Source organism: Vitis riparia, chromosome 10 (genome assembly GCF_004353265.1).
Source record: "Vitis riparia cultivar Riparia Gloire de Montpellier isolate 1030 chromosome 10, EGFV_Vit.rip_1.0, whole genome shotgun sequence".
In the NCBI taxonomy this organism is placed as follows: Eukaryota; Viridiplantae; Streptophyta; class Magnoliopsida; order Vitales; family Vitaceae; genus Vitis; species Vitis riparia.
The window spans coordinates 17,238,725-17,258,044 of record NC_048440.1 but is presented as its reverse complement, the minus strand read 5'-3'; the positions used below and the strand labels follow the sequence as shown (position 1 = coordinate 17,258,044).

Genomic DNA, 19,320 nt, shown 5'->3' with positions numbered 1-19,320 from the left:
TTTGTCAAAAATACTTTACACAATAATGTGTTATTCCTTTCCATCAAGATCATGAGTTGTAGGTGTGCATAAGATAGTCTATAGGATCTCTCATCTAGTCATACAAATGAAATTTTGTAAAAACAAATCTTATAGTTATGTTAGCCTCCCATATGTCATTTGTGAATGAGGTTGTTTGCTAAACCTTGAACAACCTAATTCATAAAGTGGTGCATAGTCTTCCCTTTCATAGAATCTACCCTAGCCTTTCTCGAAAATCGAAATGTTTTTGCTCCAAATTGATTTGTTTTCCTTCACAATTGGTGATGAGTATTTTTTTTTTTTTACGTGATTTGCCTACAGCATTGAGGGACACTAAATGCTTGGTTTGCAACATCATTCTCAACTCTTCATTGTCTCTAACTAGAGCCTCATTATGTTGCAAGTGTGAATGTATCCATTGTTCATATTACATTTCTTATTCCCATGGATGATGTAAAAGTATAGGTACATAAACCTTATCCCTTGTACCTCATCATTCTCTTAATTATAAGAAGATGAAGTAACCTTGATTGTAGAAAGACTCGTATAAGACTCACATACACCTATGTTCCTGGAATTTAGGATGTGTGATAATGGGGAATTTGTTGCTCAAGTGACTTTACGGATGATCGATCAAATATTATGTCGTCTACTGCATTTGTGATCTACCCTACTAATAAGCTCTTAATTGTTCCAAGAAATGAAACTTATATATTCCCCATAAAACTTTATTTTTAATAAAATATATATTTTTTTATAATTGTAATGTTATGTCTTCTTATGCTTAATATAAAAATTCCAATTACAAAAAAAATGAATATTGAAAAATACAAAAAAAAAAAAAAAAAAAAAAAAAAAGAAAGGAAGAAAGGGAAAAACCAAGCATGGAGAAAGAAAAAGTGGTGCAAAAATAGCAAGTACATTTGGTTGGGAAAAATTCGATTCCAACTTGAATATTAATGTGGAATTGAATTCGACCGGATTCAAATTTAATTGTTTGGATGAGTTTTGAAGTTGAGTTGGAAATTTAGAACTACATTTAAACCCCAATCAGAAGCCGAAACAGAGCGCATATCTACCCCGCAATTGGGGATTAGGGTTAGGGTTAGGGTTTGAGATTCAACAATGGCGACAACACAAAAGCAAGAGCAACAAGCACAGCAAGGGAGCTCGAAACCAATGATGAGGAAGCCAGTGTTCACGAAGGTGTATCAGTTAAAGCCCGGCACCAGCGGTCACACTCTAATTGCGAATGTTTTGTCCTCTAACACCGTTTTGCACAAAGGTCGTGCCGCTCCTCAGAACCTCCGTCACACTTGCATCGCCGAGTGTCTCATCGGCGACGAGACGGGCACCATCATCTTCACTGCGCGTAACGATCAAGGTCTTTTCTTTAAAATCCCAAACCCAACCTCTTTTTGCATTATATTGTTTGTTAAGCTTTTGGCATTGATTGTTCTCTTCCTGAATCTTTGTGCTGTTAATCTTATCGTCTGAATAATAGTCTCTGTTTACTTCCTCAGAAAACAGGGGAAATGAAAGAAACAAAAGTCTCATTTTCCCCTGTTTTTGTTTCCAAAAATTGAAATGATCGACATGTTTGTACCAAATAATCTCTGTCGAACCGAATATAATGTTTTTTTTTTAATGAGAAGACTAATGAGAAGACATAGGACTTAGATTGGAATTTGAAATCTTAAACAAGTTGAGTTTGTCGTAATTGTAGAACTCCAATTTTATTTTCTGATCCCTGCCATATGGCAGCAATGAAATGGAATTTCATTTTAGGAGGTTATATTTCTTGAGTATTACTCTAACTTCCTATATGCAGTTGAATGTGAATTAGATACTGTTGCATAGTTGGTCAGATAGGTTGCCAGTGTTTCTTTGTTGTTGTTGGAAAACTAGGCAGCATTCATATCATGTGTATAACTTCTGTGTTTTCCTATTGTTAAGATGAGGCCCTATGGGAAAATGCCATTTTCCTTGTAGATCTCATCCTCTGGAAGAATGTCATTTTTTGAAGCTTTTATCACCACAATTTTGTCATAACCCTTGACCTTCCAGCCCTAAAAACCCATCTACTGAAAAAATAGATATATGGTTTGTTGGTTCAAATAAACTTCTAGGAGAAGCAATTCCTCCCCGAGTCCATCTCTGTGAAGCAGCTGGGTGTCTCTTCTTCAAATGGCATTGAGTAACAATAATATAATAATTTCTCAATCCCATCTTATCACCCTTTATTCCCATTGCTTAGAGCGGTATGCCATTTTATCCCTACCCTTTATTTCAATTAACAACTCTAACCTATTATTCTCCTAATAGCATGGTAATGGAGGCTGAAGAGGGCTACCTAGCTAGAACATGCTTGTATGTCCATTTGATCTGAGAAATGTCTGTTTTGTGTGTTTAAGATTCATATATGCATTACTTCTTAAGAACCTAAATACCAAGTGATTTTTCATGTGAAATTTGAACATGTTATTACTTATTCCTTGCAAATCTGAAGGTGTATTTGAAAGTACATACATAATGTGTGCAAATGCTTGATTCTTGCATTAATCCTTGATTTTATAATTTTTATTTGGGAACAACTTTTCTTGTTCATTCAGTCATGATAGTTGGAGCTAATTCTCCCATAAGTACTAGACTGTGCAACATCTTGGATTTCCAGCTCCTATAACATGAAAGGAACTACTTAATCTACTATCCATCAAACTGAATTTCATCCCATCATGCTCTGAAACCCTTTCTTTTGGTACAGGGACTTTTAAGTTCATTTCTTTTAATTTTTTTTATAATTTTGGCTTCTTGAATCCTTGACCATCTAACATCAAATGTAGATCTTTGATTTTCTTCTTTTGTCTTTTGTTATGAACCGAATTCATTGAGTAAGCATGTGTGTCAATTTTTAATATTATGTTATGTTGCTTTTAGCAAATGCAGTTGCAATGGATGAAACACTGTCTTCCAAAAATCAAGATGAGCTGTGCTTTTGTTGAATTCATATGATCTGTTGCTGTTATTTGTTGCAATTGTTTATGTAAAAAAATTTGAATTTTCTGTTTGTCTAGAGTGCTTGTATTGTTTTGTATTTTTTTCTTCCATTTTCTTTTTGTTTTTTCTTGCTTTCTTTACATGAAACGGTAGTGTGACTGTGAAAATTGTTGACCTTGAGCCTATAATATTTAATGGTAATAAAAGTTCTATGTTCTATACAGTTGACGTGATGAAACCAGAGACCACTGTAATCATTCGAAATGCTAAGATTGACATGTTTAAGGGTTCTATGAGGCTAGCTGTTGACAAATGGGGCCGTGTTGAGGCCACTGAACCAGCTACGTTTGTGGTCAAGAAGGATAATAACCTTTCCCTTGTTGAGTATGAACTGGTGAATGTTGTTGAAGAGTGACTGGGATCTCTTGCAAGTTAGTGTTTGGATACAAATGGTATTTTATGAACTTTAAATGTCTGATGATTAGTTTTCTTGTGTCCCTTGCCCTGAGATGCTCATCAGGTGCAATTTTCATGTGATGGTTGTTTGGTTTGGTATACATCTCACTGGAAACAGTTTGTCTTTCCCCTTGACATTTGTGCAATCTGGGATTTGGTCAAATGCCAGTTTAAGTAGACGGCATGTAAAAAGGATCATCATCACTTGTGTCCATGGCAGTGCCCACCAAGCCTGTGATGGTTGGGTATCCAAATGCTAAAATTACAATATGTTTATGGTTTTACGCCTTTGTTGGGTGGGAATATGTGCAGATATGTGTTGCTTTGTCTATCTCCTGTTGGTGACTGTCATTACCAGCATGTTGGAAGTTGATCAATTAGCTTGTTATAATACTTGTATTTACCAAATTTACCTTATTCCCATGCCAACTTATGCATTTTATGCACCGTGTTGCTTCTCCCTGATCACTTTTATGATCAAATTTGCCACATGTATTGGCATGAAGTGCTTCAAAAATTACAACCCAAAAAATATTGAAAATTCAAGCTCCATCACCACAGAAATATGAGATTCGCATTATAATTCTTTTTCTCTTTCCATTTAATTTTTAATTTCTTATATTACGTAAAAGAATAAGATATATGAAATATGTTTAAAAAAAGAGATTGAATCTGAACTTCTTTCTCTCCCCCTTGTACTCATTCACTCCGTTTTATATGCAAATGCTCCGCTAGGGTCTACATACCTGTGACAGGCCCTAAATGCCCCATTATGGCTCGAGGTTACTCTCGTCCAATGGATAGGTTCTTTTAGTTGGTTATGCTGGCAGTCAATTGGCTTCTATGGCAGCTATTCATTTGGTGAATGCGAAACTGAAATCCACCCTTCGACAACCTCAAGCGGGCTCAGCCATAAATGAGTGATTTTATTTTTAAGTTTGGTTGAATTTTGTTGGAGGCAAATAGGATTCCAACAGAATATGATCGTTAAAACTTCAGCCAAGCAAATTCGGAGAGGATCTCTTAAAAATATTAAGACGGCTAAATTATCAGCATTTCAACACCAGAATAAAGTTGGATCTAATGACAAATCATTCAGATCAAACAACAATTCAGCGCATGATTGCATGAAACAACTCGATGAGTTTTCTCCCCAATATTGCTAAGCATTAGTATGGAAGGGTAATTCAACCCTAATCGAATTAAGAGGCTGGGAATCCAGTTCAGGTCTTTTTCAATTACCTTTTGCATATGTAATAAGCAGGAATTGCTATGTTAAGAGGTAAGTGGCAAATCTCTATTTCCCAAATGTTAATCGCATTCAATTGGAAAGAAAGTTACATATTTGATTTTTCGGGTTTGTGCAAAGAAAAGCCATCAAATCGTACATAGTCTATATCCTTTTGCATAACCAAAGATTTCCACGGTATCCTTGAAATGAACTCATGCAAGGTAGTCCCGCATTCAATTTCGAGAAGAAAAAAATAATGTAAATTATGATATATTTCATTATTATACCTAGTTTCAAATTCTCAGGAAACAACTTTAACCTTGAATTTTCACATTCAATGAAGGAGAATAACGCTCCAAGCAGTGGCCTCACAAAGTCCATTGAAATCCAGGGAAACTACGATCAATGCACCGCATCCCAACAAACAATAATCATCCATCTACAATACCAAGAACCAAAAAAAAAAAAAAACTACTTACAGAGGATACTAGAATTGAGTGCAACCAAAAGTCATGGAAAAAAATGATTAACAAAATAATTACATCATTTATCTAACCATAAGTTGTTAGTTAAGTGTTTACTAAGATTCACAACACAAACTTCCACTATAAAAAGAAATGGAGGTAATAAGCAAGTTTATATGTTCATTCAGTAACCACAGCCTTAATCAAAGCAAATCCCATTGTCAAAACTGAGAAAAAATAGAGGCTAAATCTTAGCTGTATTGGTAGGGAGTTCACCTCCTAGGTCCAAAACCCTAGAGCCAAGTTGGAAGGCTAGACCATTCCTCTCATTCTATAAAAGGTAGAAACCATCTTCACAAAATAAGAAATTTAACTTGCATGGGCAACTACATTGTTTTCAATCCTGTTCAGAACATATCACCACCCAACTATGTTTCTTCGGCTTCATTATACTGAGGGACTTACTCCAAATAGCTAGCCTCTTATACAAAAATGCACTTTTTTGCTTCCTGGAAAAAAGAATAGGTGGTTGAATCCACCTTGTCACACAAGAGGCCAGAAACATGGGCTTCTACCTTAACTTAAAACCATAACAGGCAATATGAGTAAGAACCTTAAGCCCCTTAAACAAGTTTGAACCGATGACAATGATTGCCTGCTATGATGTTTAAACACCAACCAAGTGGAGTGTGACTTGAAGAAACATCTAATACTGACAGAAAAATAAATAAAATAACAAAATATGATGAGGTCCGAATCCTGATTATTCAAACTTAATATCGGATTGCTTTTGGCAGAGTAAAAAAAATATCTATAATAGTTAATTGCAAACTTATCTATTTAGAAACCATCAGAACATTAGGCTAAGTTGAAATCTCAAAAATAGAAGCACAGAAAGCTTTCTTCTCTGGAGCTCATTCAATATGCTTAACATATCAGGATTTGCCTTAGAGCGCATGTACATAAAACTTTGCTCGAACCGTCTGACATTCATCATACATCATCATTGCAATCTGATTGAATACAAGAAATCAGTATGATCCTAAAATGGTCATATGAAAATCGATTCCTATTAAAGAAAATATCATATCAACATGGACATCAATTGAGAAAGAAGGCAGTTCAGATTAACTTGAAAATATTGAATAAATCTGTCACTTATATTCTCCTGTTCGTATCAGCAGAAAATTATCATCTTGTGTGGCATCAATCTACTCATTAAAAATGAACAAGAAACTAAAAGAAGCCACTAGCTCAGCCAGGTTTGATCTCTTACATAAATCAATTTAGTTACTTAGAGATTATTAAAAAAATTTAGCTCATTAAAAATCAATCAAAATTGCAGGACTCATACATGCAAATGATATCACCAATGACATAAAGAAACCGCAATTTAAGCTCAACAACAGCAATTGCTACAGGAAAATAAGTACCATCTGAAGCTTCTTGGCCTTGTACACATCCATAAAGAGCTGATGACATAAAATTTTTTGTCTAATGGTTAAAGTGGTTTATATCTATAATGCATGGGTTTGAGTGTTAGTGTCGGGTATGGGTATGTGTCTAAGGTCTAATCCCTTACGCAAATTTAAAGATACAAGGATTTGGCTTAGAAGGTCACACTTGAAACAGTATATTTAAATGAAAAAAGAAAGAGAAATCAACTTAATATCAGTAAAAAGCAAAGATGTCTTTGATAAGAACTCTTAGTATATTTACCTATGAAAAAAATGGCATACCAAGTAGTATCTAACAATACATGTTACCTTTAACAAAAGGTGTCTGTTTGTTTAATATGAATGGAAAAGGAGGGCGAAGGGGAGGATACTTATGAGGGTATATGTTAAACAATCAAATATTCCAAGAAACATAGTGTAAGAAAATACAGGTCCAGAATTTCTTCCTTATAATGATGGACCTTATATAATCAAAATACCGGAAATCATGAATGAAAAGCAAGATAGTTCGATGCCCATTTTTTGTGAAAACAGCATCGTATTAACCAATTCACATTGTCATCTGCACGTAATGCCTTTAGTTATATATATATTTGAGCCTCTAATCCTTTATACTGAAATTTAGAGCCAGAATCTCTAACCAACACATGCTTCATGGGAAAAAAAAACACTTTACTATGGTTTCATTTCATATTTATTACTTTATCATATAGATTTTACAAGCAAATCCACAGGTCTACATACATTTTAGATATATCCGATGAATATGAGGAAATTATAACTTTGGTGAAGAAACAGGACATACAATAAGTACAAAAACTCTATTCTGAGAGATGCACAAATACTACATGAAATGGTCCAGACTATCCCTTCAAAAGATCCATAAAATTTTAGTAGATGCTCTAACTCCGTAAAATCATCAAATACTTTTGAACTATTCATCTCTTTTCTTCAATTTTAGAAAGAAAACTTCTTGCAAATCTACAGAAGACAACATTCACCAACACTTTCAAAACTCAAATGAAAAAAAATGAATTCCTGTGACTCCATCTTGGGTTGCTTGATCTTCATCTAGTCTTGTCTTTCCCTACAAAAGGAAAATAGTGGGCATTCTTTTATTGACAGAGAGAGAGGAGAGAGATGAAATCACCTAGAATAGAAAAACTAACAAGTGGGAAGAAAGTGAATGTATGATCCATTCACCAAAATCAAATGTTTCTCCCACACACAAAAAAAAAATCCTATAAAATGAGTATATATAACCCATTTGAGGTTTGAAAAATGAAAAATAGCCAATCCTTTCTCCTCTCTTTTCAAAGTTTTTGCTCCTTTTTGGGAAGAATAACCTAAAATGACAGTGAGAAAGAACAAAACCAGGAAAATGATTGGTTAATATCCACCATCAACATTGAAATGGGGCATTAGACTTTTGCAATCCTAGCATTTGATTTCTCTCAATCTGAACTACTTCTGAATCCCGAAATCACATGATTCAAACCTAACAGAAGCACTCTCAAATCCACAATGCCAAAAAATTATTCTATAGAATTCACTAACAGAATCACAGATGTTAGCTTGCTTTATAAAATCAACACAATTGATCACGACACTACCAGTTCAACAACCAATAAACCAATCCAATCCAAATTGACAAAATAACTGCAATACCTCCAAGCATACGATGCAGGACAACGCATTCATTCAATCAACATCAATGAATGAAACATATACAATAAACATACATGTGTGTAACACTAAGAAAATTGAAGAGAAAATTTACCTTCAGGAGTCCAGCCGTAAGAGCGGCGGGAGACGGAGAGCATGGAATTGAGCAATGCGGAAGCGGTGGCTGCGTGAAATGGAAGCATTGATTCAACACAGAAGCTCATCTCAACAGGAGACCTTCATTCACAAGATAAGATTACTCCTATGTGATTCATTTAAACTAATTTGAAAATGAAGAGTGGAGATTGGTATGACCTGAAAATGCGGCGAGATAGTGGCTTCTGGTTGGAGATGCCCAAGGAGGAGAAAGTGCGTTTTGGTTTGGACTTGACTCCTCCGGTGAGTCTCGCCGCCGCGCTTCGGGCGGCGGTGGAGCGGAAAACGGACCTGGCTGCTGCGGCGGCCATCTCTGGGACAGTGGTTTTGGGAGCTTGGGGTTTTTCTGGGGATCTGGGTTTTAGCCTTCAGGTCTCTTGGGGTTTCACTAGGGTGCAAGTCCAGCGGGTTCGAGCGGGTTATTATCTGTTGACCCAAACTCAACATATCAAACTTATTTGTCTACAGCCGGCCCAATCCGAGATTCAACTCAAGCCAAATCGATATCCATTTTTCTAATATAAGGTTCAAACCGGGTTAAACTTGGTAAATGAATATGCGATCCGATTGAGAACATTTGGCAGCTTAGTAAACATTGCATATTAAATTATTTAAAATGGTATATAAAAATAATTTATTAATTTAATTTTTTTTAATATATATTTTTTTTCATTTCAAATTCTTTGGGATGCAAAGATTATCTAAATATTTTACCGATCAATTAATTAGATGTCATTTAGCTACAAATTTTATTTTATGTTTTTAAAAATAAAAATTGCTATATTTTATAACAAGTTACTATTATTTTCTATTTTCAAATGCAAAAAACAAAAAGTGTATGTAAAAAGGCACTTCATAAATGAAAGATTTATTTGAAAAATGTTTTTGAAAATAGTTCAAAAACTTATCACTGTGTTTTTCAAGTGAAAATTATGGTTTTATTTGGAAAATGTTTTTGAAAATAGTTAAAAAAAAATAACTATTTCACAATTTTATTTATTTATTTTTATTTTTTATGTTTTATACAACAAAAATCTATTTATGAACTTAAAGTTTTTAACTTATTTTTAAAATTTTTAAATATGTTTTAAAAATAAATTTGATCTATAAATCATTTTTTTATTTGTTTAATTAGTTTTAAAATAATCCTTAGAAAATAAATGAAATAACAAAAATATGTTTTATTAAAATTTTATTTTTATGAACAAAAAATTGTTTCTTTAGTTGTTAAGTATCTTTTTTATTATTTTATTTTTAAAAACCCAAAAAAAACCATTTTCGAAAATAGTTAGAAACGAATCCTGCATTTCAATTTTCTATAGATGGTAAAAAAATATTAGATGAATCAGGGACTCTATAGGCATTTCTCTACATGCTTTTGCCATTTGTTATGATTGATTTGATTCAACTCCAAAAGCAGAACCTTTTTATGAATGGTATCATTGAAACAATAATGGAATCAGTACACTCACAGAGGGGCCTTTAGGAATAGGAACCATGGAAAAAGCCTATACAAATCTTATCCAAAAAGAGGCCAATGGACCAAGGCAACACTCCTGTTTTTCTGGCAAATCAATTGGTCAGAGCCACCAAATTTTCGAGTCATGCAAGCAATAGTTATTACAAGTCATTTACTCATCCGCAGAATACAAACACAAACATAATTGATCCCTCATCAACAATTTTATTTGCCTCTGCAGTCTGAAGCCACCATCAAACTTGTAGTCGGTTACACTCACACCCCTTCAATGTCTTGAGCTGCTTTTACTTCGGTTCATCTTTACTAGGATGCCAAGTAGGAGTGGAATGCAAATGCCCTGGGACAGTTCCATGCTGTGCCCTCTGGAGGGGTCGGGAGGGTGAGCACCTCTTGCAGATGCTCTTTCACGTTCATTGAACCGCATTCTGTTTGGGAAGTACAAGCCTCCTGATCCATCCCCTGATTTAATTCCAATTAGCCGCCCTAGTGGGACACTATGGTCTTGGAAGAAGGATGCTGTGGACTGGTTACATTACAAGTAAGTGGAGAAGTCATATGTATGAGGGCAAGAATGAATACAGATGCATTTTGTGTACATGAGGAAACAAAAGAGGATTAGGAGAGAAAGAATTACCTCAGTGTCAAGGTTGGATGATGAGAATGAGGAGAAGCTGGTTGACGGCATGTGCAAAGTGTGTGGTTGGACTGCAGAAGCTTGTAAACTCTCTGCCACTCTAAGTCTCGTGTTCATAATCTCAAGCCCAAGGGGCCATCCACTGGGCATCTCCTGTTCCTGAGAAGGGTCATTAGTTAATACACATCACTCTCATGTCATGTTAGCTAAGATGAGATTTTGCTGCTACTATTTTCCCCCCTCGATAGTATTGAATGAAATTTAGGCAAGAGCATATATCATTACAGGAAAAATTTCTGGAAACAACACTGCTTCTCATAAATGAAGCAACCCAACAATGATTATGAAGAGACAAGCAGTAGGTAAAGATTCCATAATGCAAAAGCGTCATTATTTAAGGGCTTTGGTGAGTTGTACAACTCTACATTATTCATAAACCTTTTCAGAGAGGGATCCAATGGTATGGACCTCTTTATTTCAAGTATACTGTTTCCTACTGTTGTGTTTTCCATCTCATACTGTTTTTGATTCTTATGAATGAAAAAGCATGTAACTTTCCAACAAAGCAAAATTGAAAAAAGTGATCCTGGATGAGTTTGCTGATATCATGCATTGTCCTCTTGCACCCCAGATCTTGTGCAAGGCCGAACCCAAATCCACACATGGGTTTCTATCAATGTGCTGAATTGGCATACCACAGAGAGCTTTAGGTTTCTGAAGCCCTGGCTAAAGCTAATTAACAAAATCTTCAGGTAGCATTTTCTTCAAGAGCTGAGCCTTGATTTTGATCTCTTATAGGTCTTTCATCAAATACATCTGAGTTCAGACTAGCTTGATCTAGAGCTTAGTAGAAAACAATCCCACAAAGTTTTGAGCGCCAACACCTTGGTGTCGGGCATTCATAGGTCACTGTAACTAAAAACAGTGCTCCTCCGGGAGACAATGCACATACCCCCGATAGTTCATCCATCTAAAACAACAAATTTCCTCACATTGTTTCTCATCTGATCAAAGTATTTTGGGAATTCCCATTTTTCAATTTTCACTAGGGAAATACAATGATCAGAAGATAAACAACTCCATAAAATTCCAAGCCCTCAATTTTAATTGTGGGACGATCATCGAATCTAAAACATGGATCACACTTCTGTATTTCTAATCATCAAGAAGTGAGCAAAGAAATGAATTTTTGAGAATCAGGGAGAGGAAGAAACCTACTTCTACCAAACACTTACTCAGACTACTACTCTTCAAGAACAGCATACAAGTACGAAACTATGACCCTGTTTTTACAACTGGGTTTTACTCAAAAATTGATTCCAGAGAATCCATGAGTCACCAAATAAGAAATTTCAGAAAATTTGTCAACCGAAGCATTCATCAAGCAGAACAAGAGAGAGAAGGGTTCTACCTCTGAAACCATTGTGTAGAAAAGGAATGCCCTCCTCACTGAAGAATTTGTTGATGGTGATGATCAGAGAAAAATGGTTGAAAATTTGCTTGGAAAGGACAAATGAAGAGCGAAGGAGTCTCCAAATTCTTCATCAAACATGATACCTTGGATGGGCTTTGGGTCCCATCCGGGTGTTCAGCCTTTCAATCACCATGCTCTTTGTTTTCTTACGACATACATTTATCTTCAACAACTCACGATAACTACAACTACTTTGTGAATACAGAAACAGTTTTAACCGTTAATTTACCTACCGCCAGATTTCAAAATCTAGGCCATTGCTCCATGAGACAGCCCTTTTGGGTTTATGATTACAGCGATCCAAGACTTTGAACTTTTCAGGGCATTGATGAAGGATATATATGTAAAAAAATATATATATATTTGATGAGAAGTCTTCGCCACTTGTCAAGTGCTGATTGGCAAAGGGTTTACATGAATAGAGCAATTAATTAATAATATTTAATGTATGCTGCCGGATCATTATCATCGCCGTGCATTGAAGGCAACACGACACCCTCATAACTCCTTTGAGCAGTGAGCAAGGTTTAACCCACACGCAAAAAAGACTTCTCCAGGCTCTCTTCATTACCAAAATCAATAGTGATGTGCCCTCCTTGCTTGTTTCTTGTGAGCTTTATTTTCATTTTTTTTCACAGCGGTGTTTTTGTTTATTGTCTTTGTTTTTTTTCTGTTTCTGGAACGAATGGTTAGGTGGGTCTTGTTGAACCAACCGGAAAAATTGGTGGTAGAGTTGGCAGCACTTCTGCTGCTGCCATGTCAAAGTAATGAAAATAATAAAGACAGTGTCGACAGTTTGATTTGTATATCCCCGGTTGTTCTTGTCTTGGCTTTAATAGCTTGTTTCAAAGTAATTTTAGAAAGTATTTTTAATATTTGAAAATAATTTTTTTTTTTAAATTAAAAGATTATTTTAATAAAAAATTTTAAAAATAAAAAATATTTTCTAAAATTATTATCAAAATTTTAAATTGATTAAAGGAAATTCTTCTCTAAATAGAGATAATGGATCACAAATGCTGAGATCTTATGGTGGGAAGTGAAAAGGGAAAGAGATATGGAAAAGGACTGGTGAGGTGGAGAACAATTGAGTTCAAAAACTAGTCTCAAATGCGTGGCCATGACTGAGACTCGTGTAAAAGTCTGTTTTGGTGGGTAGCGGACTCCACAAAATGCCTAGGCATCCTTTGCTCAGCTCCAAGTTCCAAGCCCCAACCGACACTCTCTTCTTTTAATAAATGGATTTACAGGGTGGCGACAGTGAGTGAATTGAAGTTAAGATGAGTCCAGAATGAATGGGTGGTGATAAGAAGCAAGCACTTGACTTAAAGCCCATCTAGCCCCAATGGCTGCTATGTCATTGTTGCTCCAAATTGACCTGGATTGGAGCAATTGGTACCCACTTCTTACAAAGATCCAAAAGTTTGGATCAAAATGACCTTTCATCAAACAGGATGAAAATGAAGGGTATCGGCATTTTCTGGAACCATGGTTTAAAGTTGAAGGGGCCAACATGTATAACCTCTCCTACAGGTAATACGTAAAGGATACAATCTCTGAGAGCATTTAGACAAGGTCCGGGGGCAAGCTGACTTAAAAGTCCCTATCATGTAAAGTATCACAAAACCAAGTCTATCTAATTTACCCCTGGAGACGACTCAATCAAAGGGATCTCAGGAGGCCATGAGACAAATTGAGGTGCATGGGCCGTCTTGGAAAAGGAAGATCCAATAATAGCATATAACCAGTTGGGATGCAGTGATTACTTGAAAAACCAACTTTGGGATTAGAAAAAACAAATCAAACTTTAATTAGCTCTCAAAAAGAAGCAAATGACAAGAGAAGTCACTATAAAAAGGCTAAAAACCAACCATGTCTCAACCGGGATGCCAAGAGAGCTCAGAAGATAGTGGATACCTCCCATTTAGGTTAAAGAAGACAAATACATAGCAACAATAGTTAAAAGAAAACCATCATACACATAAGAAAGAGAAAAGGGACATGTCAAATGTCGAAACCTAAAAATTTGTGATGCGAAATAAAAGCCTTCACGAGCAAAGCATGAACACAAATCTTATAAAAAAGGGCTAAAAAACTTAAGGAAAAGAGGGAGACAATTCATTCAATCTATTGAGCATTTGATCTTGAAAGCCTTTATACGAAACAAATCGGGAAAAATAATTGTGTTGAATTATTTTGTATTTTTTTTCAAAAAAATTACTCTGAAATTGCATTTTCAAAATATGGTTTTTTTAAAAAAAAAAAAATTAGAAATCATAGTTTCGAAATGAAATTTCTAAATATGTATTAAAGTCTTAGTTTCAAAATACAACTAACAAATTAGTTTTTCTAAAAAAAATAAAAAAATAAAATACATGACAAAAAGAGAACATTTGGAACATTCATTTCAACATTAGTCTTCATTGTATATTTTAATGACCATAAGAGCCACTTTGAATCCAAACTCTCTAAAAGGAGGTATTCTAAAATACCTCCTTTTAGTTTGTCAACTTTTGAGGTGAAATTGAGGATGAGTAGATTTAAAGTTCCAAATAAAGTTTGTGTGAAGGGAGGGGCAAAGGAGGTTTCAAATTAGGTGGATTTAGTAGGTTTAGATTTGAAAATGAAGGCTTTGTATTTGTTAAAAAAATAAAATAAACTTCTTTGCATAAAGAGTATGAGGACTAAATGCAAAAACTATCAACAAGCACAAGCCCTAAACTCCCTAAACTCACATGTGGGATATTGTTAATTGTTTCATACAAGAAAGGTTATTCTCTTGCCTTGTATAAAGAGTACAAGGAGTAAATACAAAAACATTAACAAGCATACATTAAGCCTAAAGTCACCCACCCATACGATTCAAAATAATTGTCTAATCTATACTTTTCAACTACCTTAAAGTTCGTGTCTTTTTTTTTTTTCTCTCTCTCTCTTTATTGAATTGGACTTTTGACTGGTGAGCATGAAAACTAGTGAAAACATTAAATATCATTTAGATTTTTGGTGTAAATGAGGTGATTATCCAAGATATGAACAATTTATAGTAGTATTCCATGTAAATGAAATGACAATAGCTAAATCCAAGCATCAGCCCTTCTAGGTAGCACAAGGCTCTAAGCCCTGACTGCTGCAAAAAGGAAGGGAAGGTGGGTGGGTTGGGGGTGGGGGGTGGAGAGGGGGAGAGTGTTTATTTGTGATTCTTTCATTTTCATCTCTACTTGGTTTTTGATCGATATTGAGATTGTTCTGCTAATCTGGTGGAAGCCCAGATTGATATCCATGGAATCCATGGCCCCCCTACAGATTGTTGCATTGCAACCTCAAGGGGATGGCTAAAGAAGCAGGTTCCAAGTCTATCTAGTGTTGAGCCCTGATCCAGATTGCTTCATGCCCAACCCAAATATTTTGTTGTGGGTTCTGGCAAAGCCCAAGAGGCCACGGACATGGTAGGCTTGAACTAAATTTTAGGTTCATTCAATAGAATCCAAACTCCTAAAAACAGATTGCAAGTTTTTTATGCATTCTTGTGAATCAGACGTGTATATATCTTGCCTTCCACAAAATCCAATCTTGATGAACTTCCCTCAAACTAGGGATCAAAGAACTATGGAATGACATTGAAGATGTGATTGACATTTAGAAGCTAAGATGGTGTTAGCACAGATTTTATCACATTTAACCTTTGGATTATCACCTTCTCCTGCACATGCTCCCTGCATTTTAGGTTACTCCTGAAAATTATATGGTGGTGGTTCAAATCATCTTGCATGAGTTGTGAAGAGAGCTAAAGTCTGAGAACTGCCACCGCTATTCTACAAGGATGATCTTGTTAAGGTCTTTGCCTTATTCTCTCCCTGTCTTATATCTTCTGTGGTTCTAAGAATTAATGTCATGCTACTTCATGGACTATAAACAATAAGATATATTAGGCATGCTGCTATTAACTTTGTCAGAAATTGGTTCCTAACTTTTTCATGTCAAAACAGATTATGGGCATGGCAAGAGTATGGTGCTTGCTAAAGGATGCAGGTGGAAAATTGACAGGGATCCAGCTCACTTCATCTGAAAACAATAATATTCTTAACCGGCCTGTATCTGAGCGATCATTTCCAGTGCAGAATGCATATTTTACCAATGCTCCCAGTGGCTTTGTGGTTTCAATCATATGCTGCTAGTGCTAGCCCTTCACCAAAGATCTATTAAAACAATGGTAACTTCTCTTAGATCTCCCTAAGGAGGTACCCCAAAACACCTTTACCTTGCAGTAGGTTTCCCTTTAGTTAGCTTTTCAAATTTTCTTCCATTTTTTGCTAGAAAACCAATTCATAGGTGGTGACTTCTGAACACCCCACCATTAATCCAGGTCATTGGACCCATGTGCTAATTGTCAACCAACAAACTGGAAGGCCTTGAATATATAATCAGATTCAAGGACATTCTGAATTTCAAATTCTAGGCCTACCAAGAGGCATGGGACACATGAATTAGGGTCTTATCCTTTCGGTGAACTCATTTTAGTTAAAGGTAAATGCCTAAACAAATTAAAAGCAAAAAGACAGAGATGAAATGGAGATATTGATTGAGGGGGAACAGGAGTGGGTGGGAGTGATTATTATTCGCTATTATATCTCCCATGCCCTTTCCTCATTTTCACCATTCCATCTTCAACATCATGAGTGCTTCACCAATTATATATTCCCACATTTTGGACGGTATGGCAGCCTCGGCTAAATAGTACTTCAAATCCCTAAAGACACAGCAACAAAAAGGCATCCAATACAGCTTTGATATTAGGACTCCTAACCTGGTTAGGACACCTCAAGGCAGAAACTTAAAGCTCTGACTATGGTTGCACTCAGCTTAAGAAACTGTCTTATCCCTGAAAATGCTCTGGTCTATAACACAACCAAGCAGAAGGGTCTTTTGGAATCCAAATTCAAAGTAAAAAAGACATGGACCGTAAATTTAAGGCAACAAACAAAGTTAACAGAGAAAAGTCAAGTCCGCCATTCACGGAGGGGAACCTAATTGGCATGGTTGATCCTTTTCCACCTTTTTTGAACTTTTTATATTATTATACCATTCTAGAATGGACTTCCCACTAGTTCCCCAGCTAATAAATCTTGACTGTTGAATCGGTGGATCACCAATTGACAAACCCTACTTCTGAACCTCATCTATAGCTAACTTGCGATCATACTTAATTAATACCTTTATAGTTGTCAAAATGCTTAGGTGATGACTTTTTGTAGCCTGATCAGATGTGGCCATTAATAATCACTTTCCTTCTGTAAACACAACAAAAATTCAAAATAGGAAAGCTAAGAATGAGGGTAATGGTGACCAAAGCTTCTTTCCATCACTGTGAAATGGAATGGACTATGGAGGGTAGATAAACACTGAGCGTTCTTGAAATCACTGCAATGTTCCTCTATGTCCATAATTTGGGATGTTCCACCTTAAAGCACTTGGACCTCCAGTTAAAGATATGTGCAACAAACAAATTATGTAGGCCAACTGCAAAGGACGTATGCTACCAGATTAAGGACATGTACCCCACAAAATAATCTGTTACTCCTTCAATGTTGCAACAAATTATCTTGTGCTTTTTTAAATGTTGCTGGACAAGGCAACTACCAGATTAATTATGATCTCAAATTATACCCTCTAGATTGCATGTTGACAATGGCTCAGTGTTGGGTATCATTAGATTCATCACGCAGACTAAAAACTTTAACAATTTTTCATTTACTTACAGACGAAAATCCTTTGCCATTTTCTTTTTTGTTTTATGCGAGACAAAAGAGAGGAAATGATAACAATTATGTAACAAATAAATGATTTTCCCAGTAACTTTAATTTCTTTAAAGTGACAAACAGGACCCCCTAATGATGCATGTATGGGGGTGTGGTGGTGTCTTGAATGGTATGATATAATATACATCTTATTGAATTTTTAATCACCAAATAACAATGAAACTATCATAGCTTGTCCATTTCCAAGCATGATCAAAACTATGCAAACCAAGAAACAAGATTACAAAATAGATTCTAGGCTCCACCCACTCGCAGATTAAGCTATAATTTAATTATTATTACTAAATTAAACCATAACTAAATATGGAACACCACGTATGATAATGGAAACAGATTTCATCATCTTCTTCCCTTTGCTTCATGGCACGAACTCATCTTGGCTTCATGGCACGAACTCATCTTGGCTTTCTTGGTACTGCTCCTGGTTCTGGTACCCTTCCATGGAGTTGTCGAACTCATAGGAGTTCTCATTGTTATTATTATTGCCATAATAACCCCTATTGTTGTACTCATTCCTTGAGTATTCTGTCCTGGAGTTCTCGTACTCATTACGATAATTTTTCTCGCTATTGAGATCATAATAGTACCTTCCATTCTCCAGGAATCTCGTGTCGCTCATGCCTTGCTGCTTAGTGTTGTATCCATTGTTGTTGTTGTTGTTGTTGTTGTTGCTGCTGCTGCTGCTGCTGCTGCTATACACGTTATCACCATTGTAGTAGTTGTTTCGGTTGGACATGGTGGTATAGCCTGTGTCATAGAGCACTGTGTCCTTCACCCCTTGTTGCTTGGCGTTGTAGGAGTTCTTGTTGTAGTAGTGGTTGTTGTTGTTGTTGGAATACTCAGTGTACGGAATGTTGTTGCCTGTGGTGCTGGGAGGGAGCTGGCCTGAGCCGTGACCATATAGGCCATAGCCCTCTTGAGTATCCGGGACGAAGGTGGGCTCTTGCTCTTGCTCTTTCAGCTGCTTGCTCTCGAGTTCTTCTTTGTTGGGAAGCTGCGACTCCTCCTTAACATTGTTGTTGTTGTTGTTGGGATTGGTGACCTTGCTGAAGAACTGGCTATCCCTGGCATGAATCTGCAGAGAGCTGGAGAAGAGGATAAGAAGGAGGAGGAAAGGAAAGTGTTTCAAAGAGGGAGCCATGAGATAAGATAGTGTATGTTGATGTGGAGTGTAGTGGGGAAGATATGTGATGGTGCAATCTTTATATAGAGACTCTCTCTCCCAAATTTTCTACTCATTAGGTGCAAATGGGACGCAGAACTGTGATGACTGTGGTCCCTTGCACCAGGGCACTTTAATAAAGGGCGCTTCTCTTCTAAGAATGTGTAATTGCTTTTGTTTTAGGCAGAAAATAATGATTTTTATTTTTTCACTCTTAAGATCTGCTCATGTGAGCTCCAAATGGCCAAAATGCTTTGGAATTGAGCTTCCAAGCACGGGCACAATCATATTCTTTAAGCCCTT

General features: G+C 36.0%; 4 protein-coding genes across 6 annotated transcripts; 1 reads left to right on the top strand and 3 right to left on the bottom strand.

Annotated features, from left to right (window-relative positions):
* Positions 1-945: 945 nt before the first annotated feature.
* LOC117924369 (uncharacterized protein At4g28440) lies at positions 946-3,882 on the top strand. Its single transcript, XM_034842983.1, has 2 exons — positions 946-1,405; positions 3,243-3,882. Exons 1-2 carry the CDS (start codon positions 1,147-1,149, stop codon positions 3,431-3,433), a joined length of 450 nt encoding a protein of 149 aa, XP_034698874.1. The 5' UTR covers positions 946-1,146; the 3' UTR covers positions 3,434-3,882.
* Positions 3,883-4,774: 892 nt separating this feature from the next.
* LOC117923009 (protein NUCLEAR FUSION DEFECTIVE 6, chloroplastic/mitochondrial-like) lies at positions 4,775-8,860 on the bottom strand. Of its 3 annotated transcripts, none has more exons than XM_034841271.1 (3): positions 8,607-8,858; positions 8,407-8,528; positions 4,775-5,144 (listed from the first exon to the last, which is right to left on the bottom strand). In XM_034841271.1, exons 1-3 carry the CDS (start codon positions 8,756-8,758, stop codon positions 5,137-5,139), a joined length of 282 nt encoding a protein of 93 aa, XP_034697162.1. In that variant the 5' UTR covers positions 8,759-8,858; the 3' UTR covers positions 4,775-5,136. The 3 variants fall into 3 exon arrangements, with proteins under 3 accessions (XP_034697162.1, XP_034697160.1, XP_034697161.1); XM_034841269.1 differs by lacking the exon at positions 4,775-5,144 and adding an exon at positions 5,883-6,182; XM_034841270.1 differs by lacking the exon at positions 4,775-5,144 and adding an exon at positions 7,284-7,713 and having other exon boundaries at positions 8,607-8,860.
* A 1,000-nt stretch (positions 8,861-9,860) lies between these two features.
* LOC117923019 lies at positions 9,861-12,350 on the bottom strand. Its single transcript, XM_034841283.1, has 3 exons — positions 11,973-12,350; positions 10,562-10,720; positions 9,861-10,450 (listed from the first exon to the last, which is right to left on the bottom strand). The coding sequence occupies exons 1-3, from the start codon at positions 11,982-11,984 to the stop codon at positions 10,193-10,195; spliced, it is 429 nt and encodes a 142-aa protein (XP_034697174.1). The 5' UTR covers positions 11,985-12,350; the 3' UTR covers positions 9,861-10,192.
* Positions 12,351-17,957: 5,607 nt separating this feature from the next.
* LOC117922998 (protein E6) lies at positions 17,958-19,040 on the bottom strand. Its single transcript, XM_034841255.1, has one exon. It carries the CDS (start codon positions 18,994-18,996, stop codon positions 18,238-18,240), a length of 759 nt encoding a protein of 252 aa, XP_034697146.1. The 5' UTR covers positions 18,997-19,040; the 3' UTR covers positions 17,958-18,237.
* Positions 19,041-19,320: the final 280 nt, after the last annotated feature.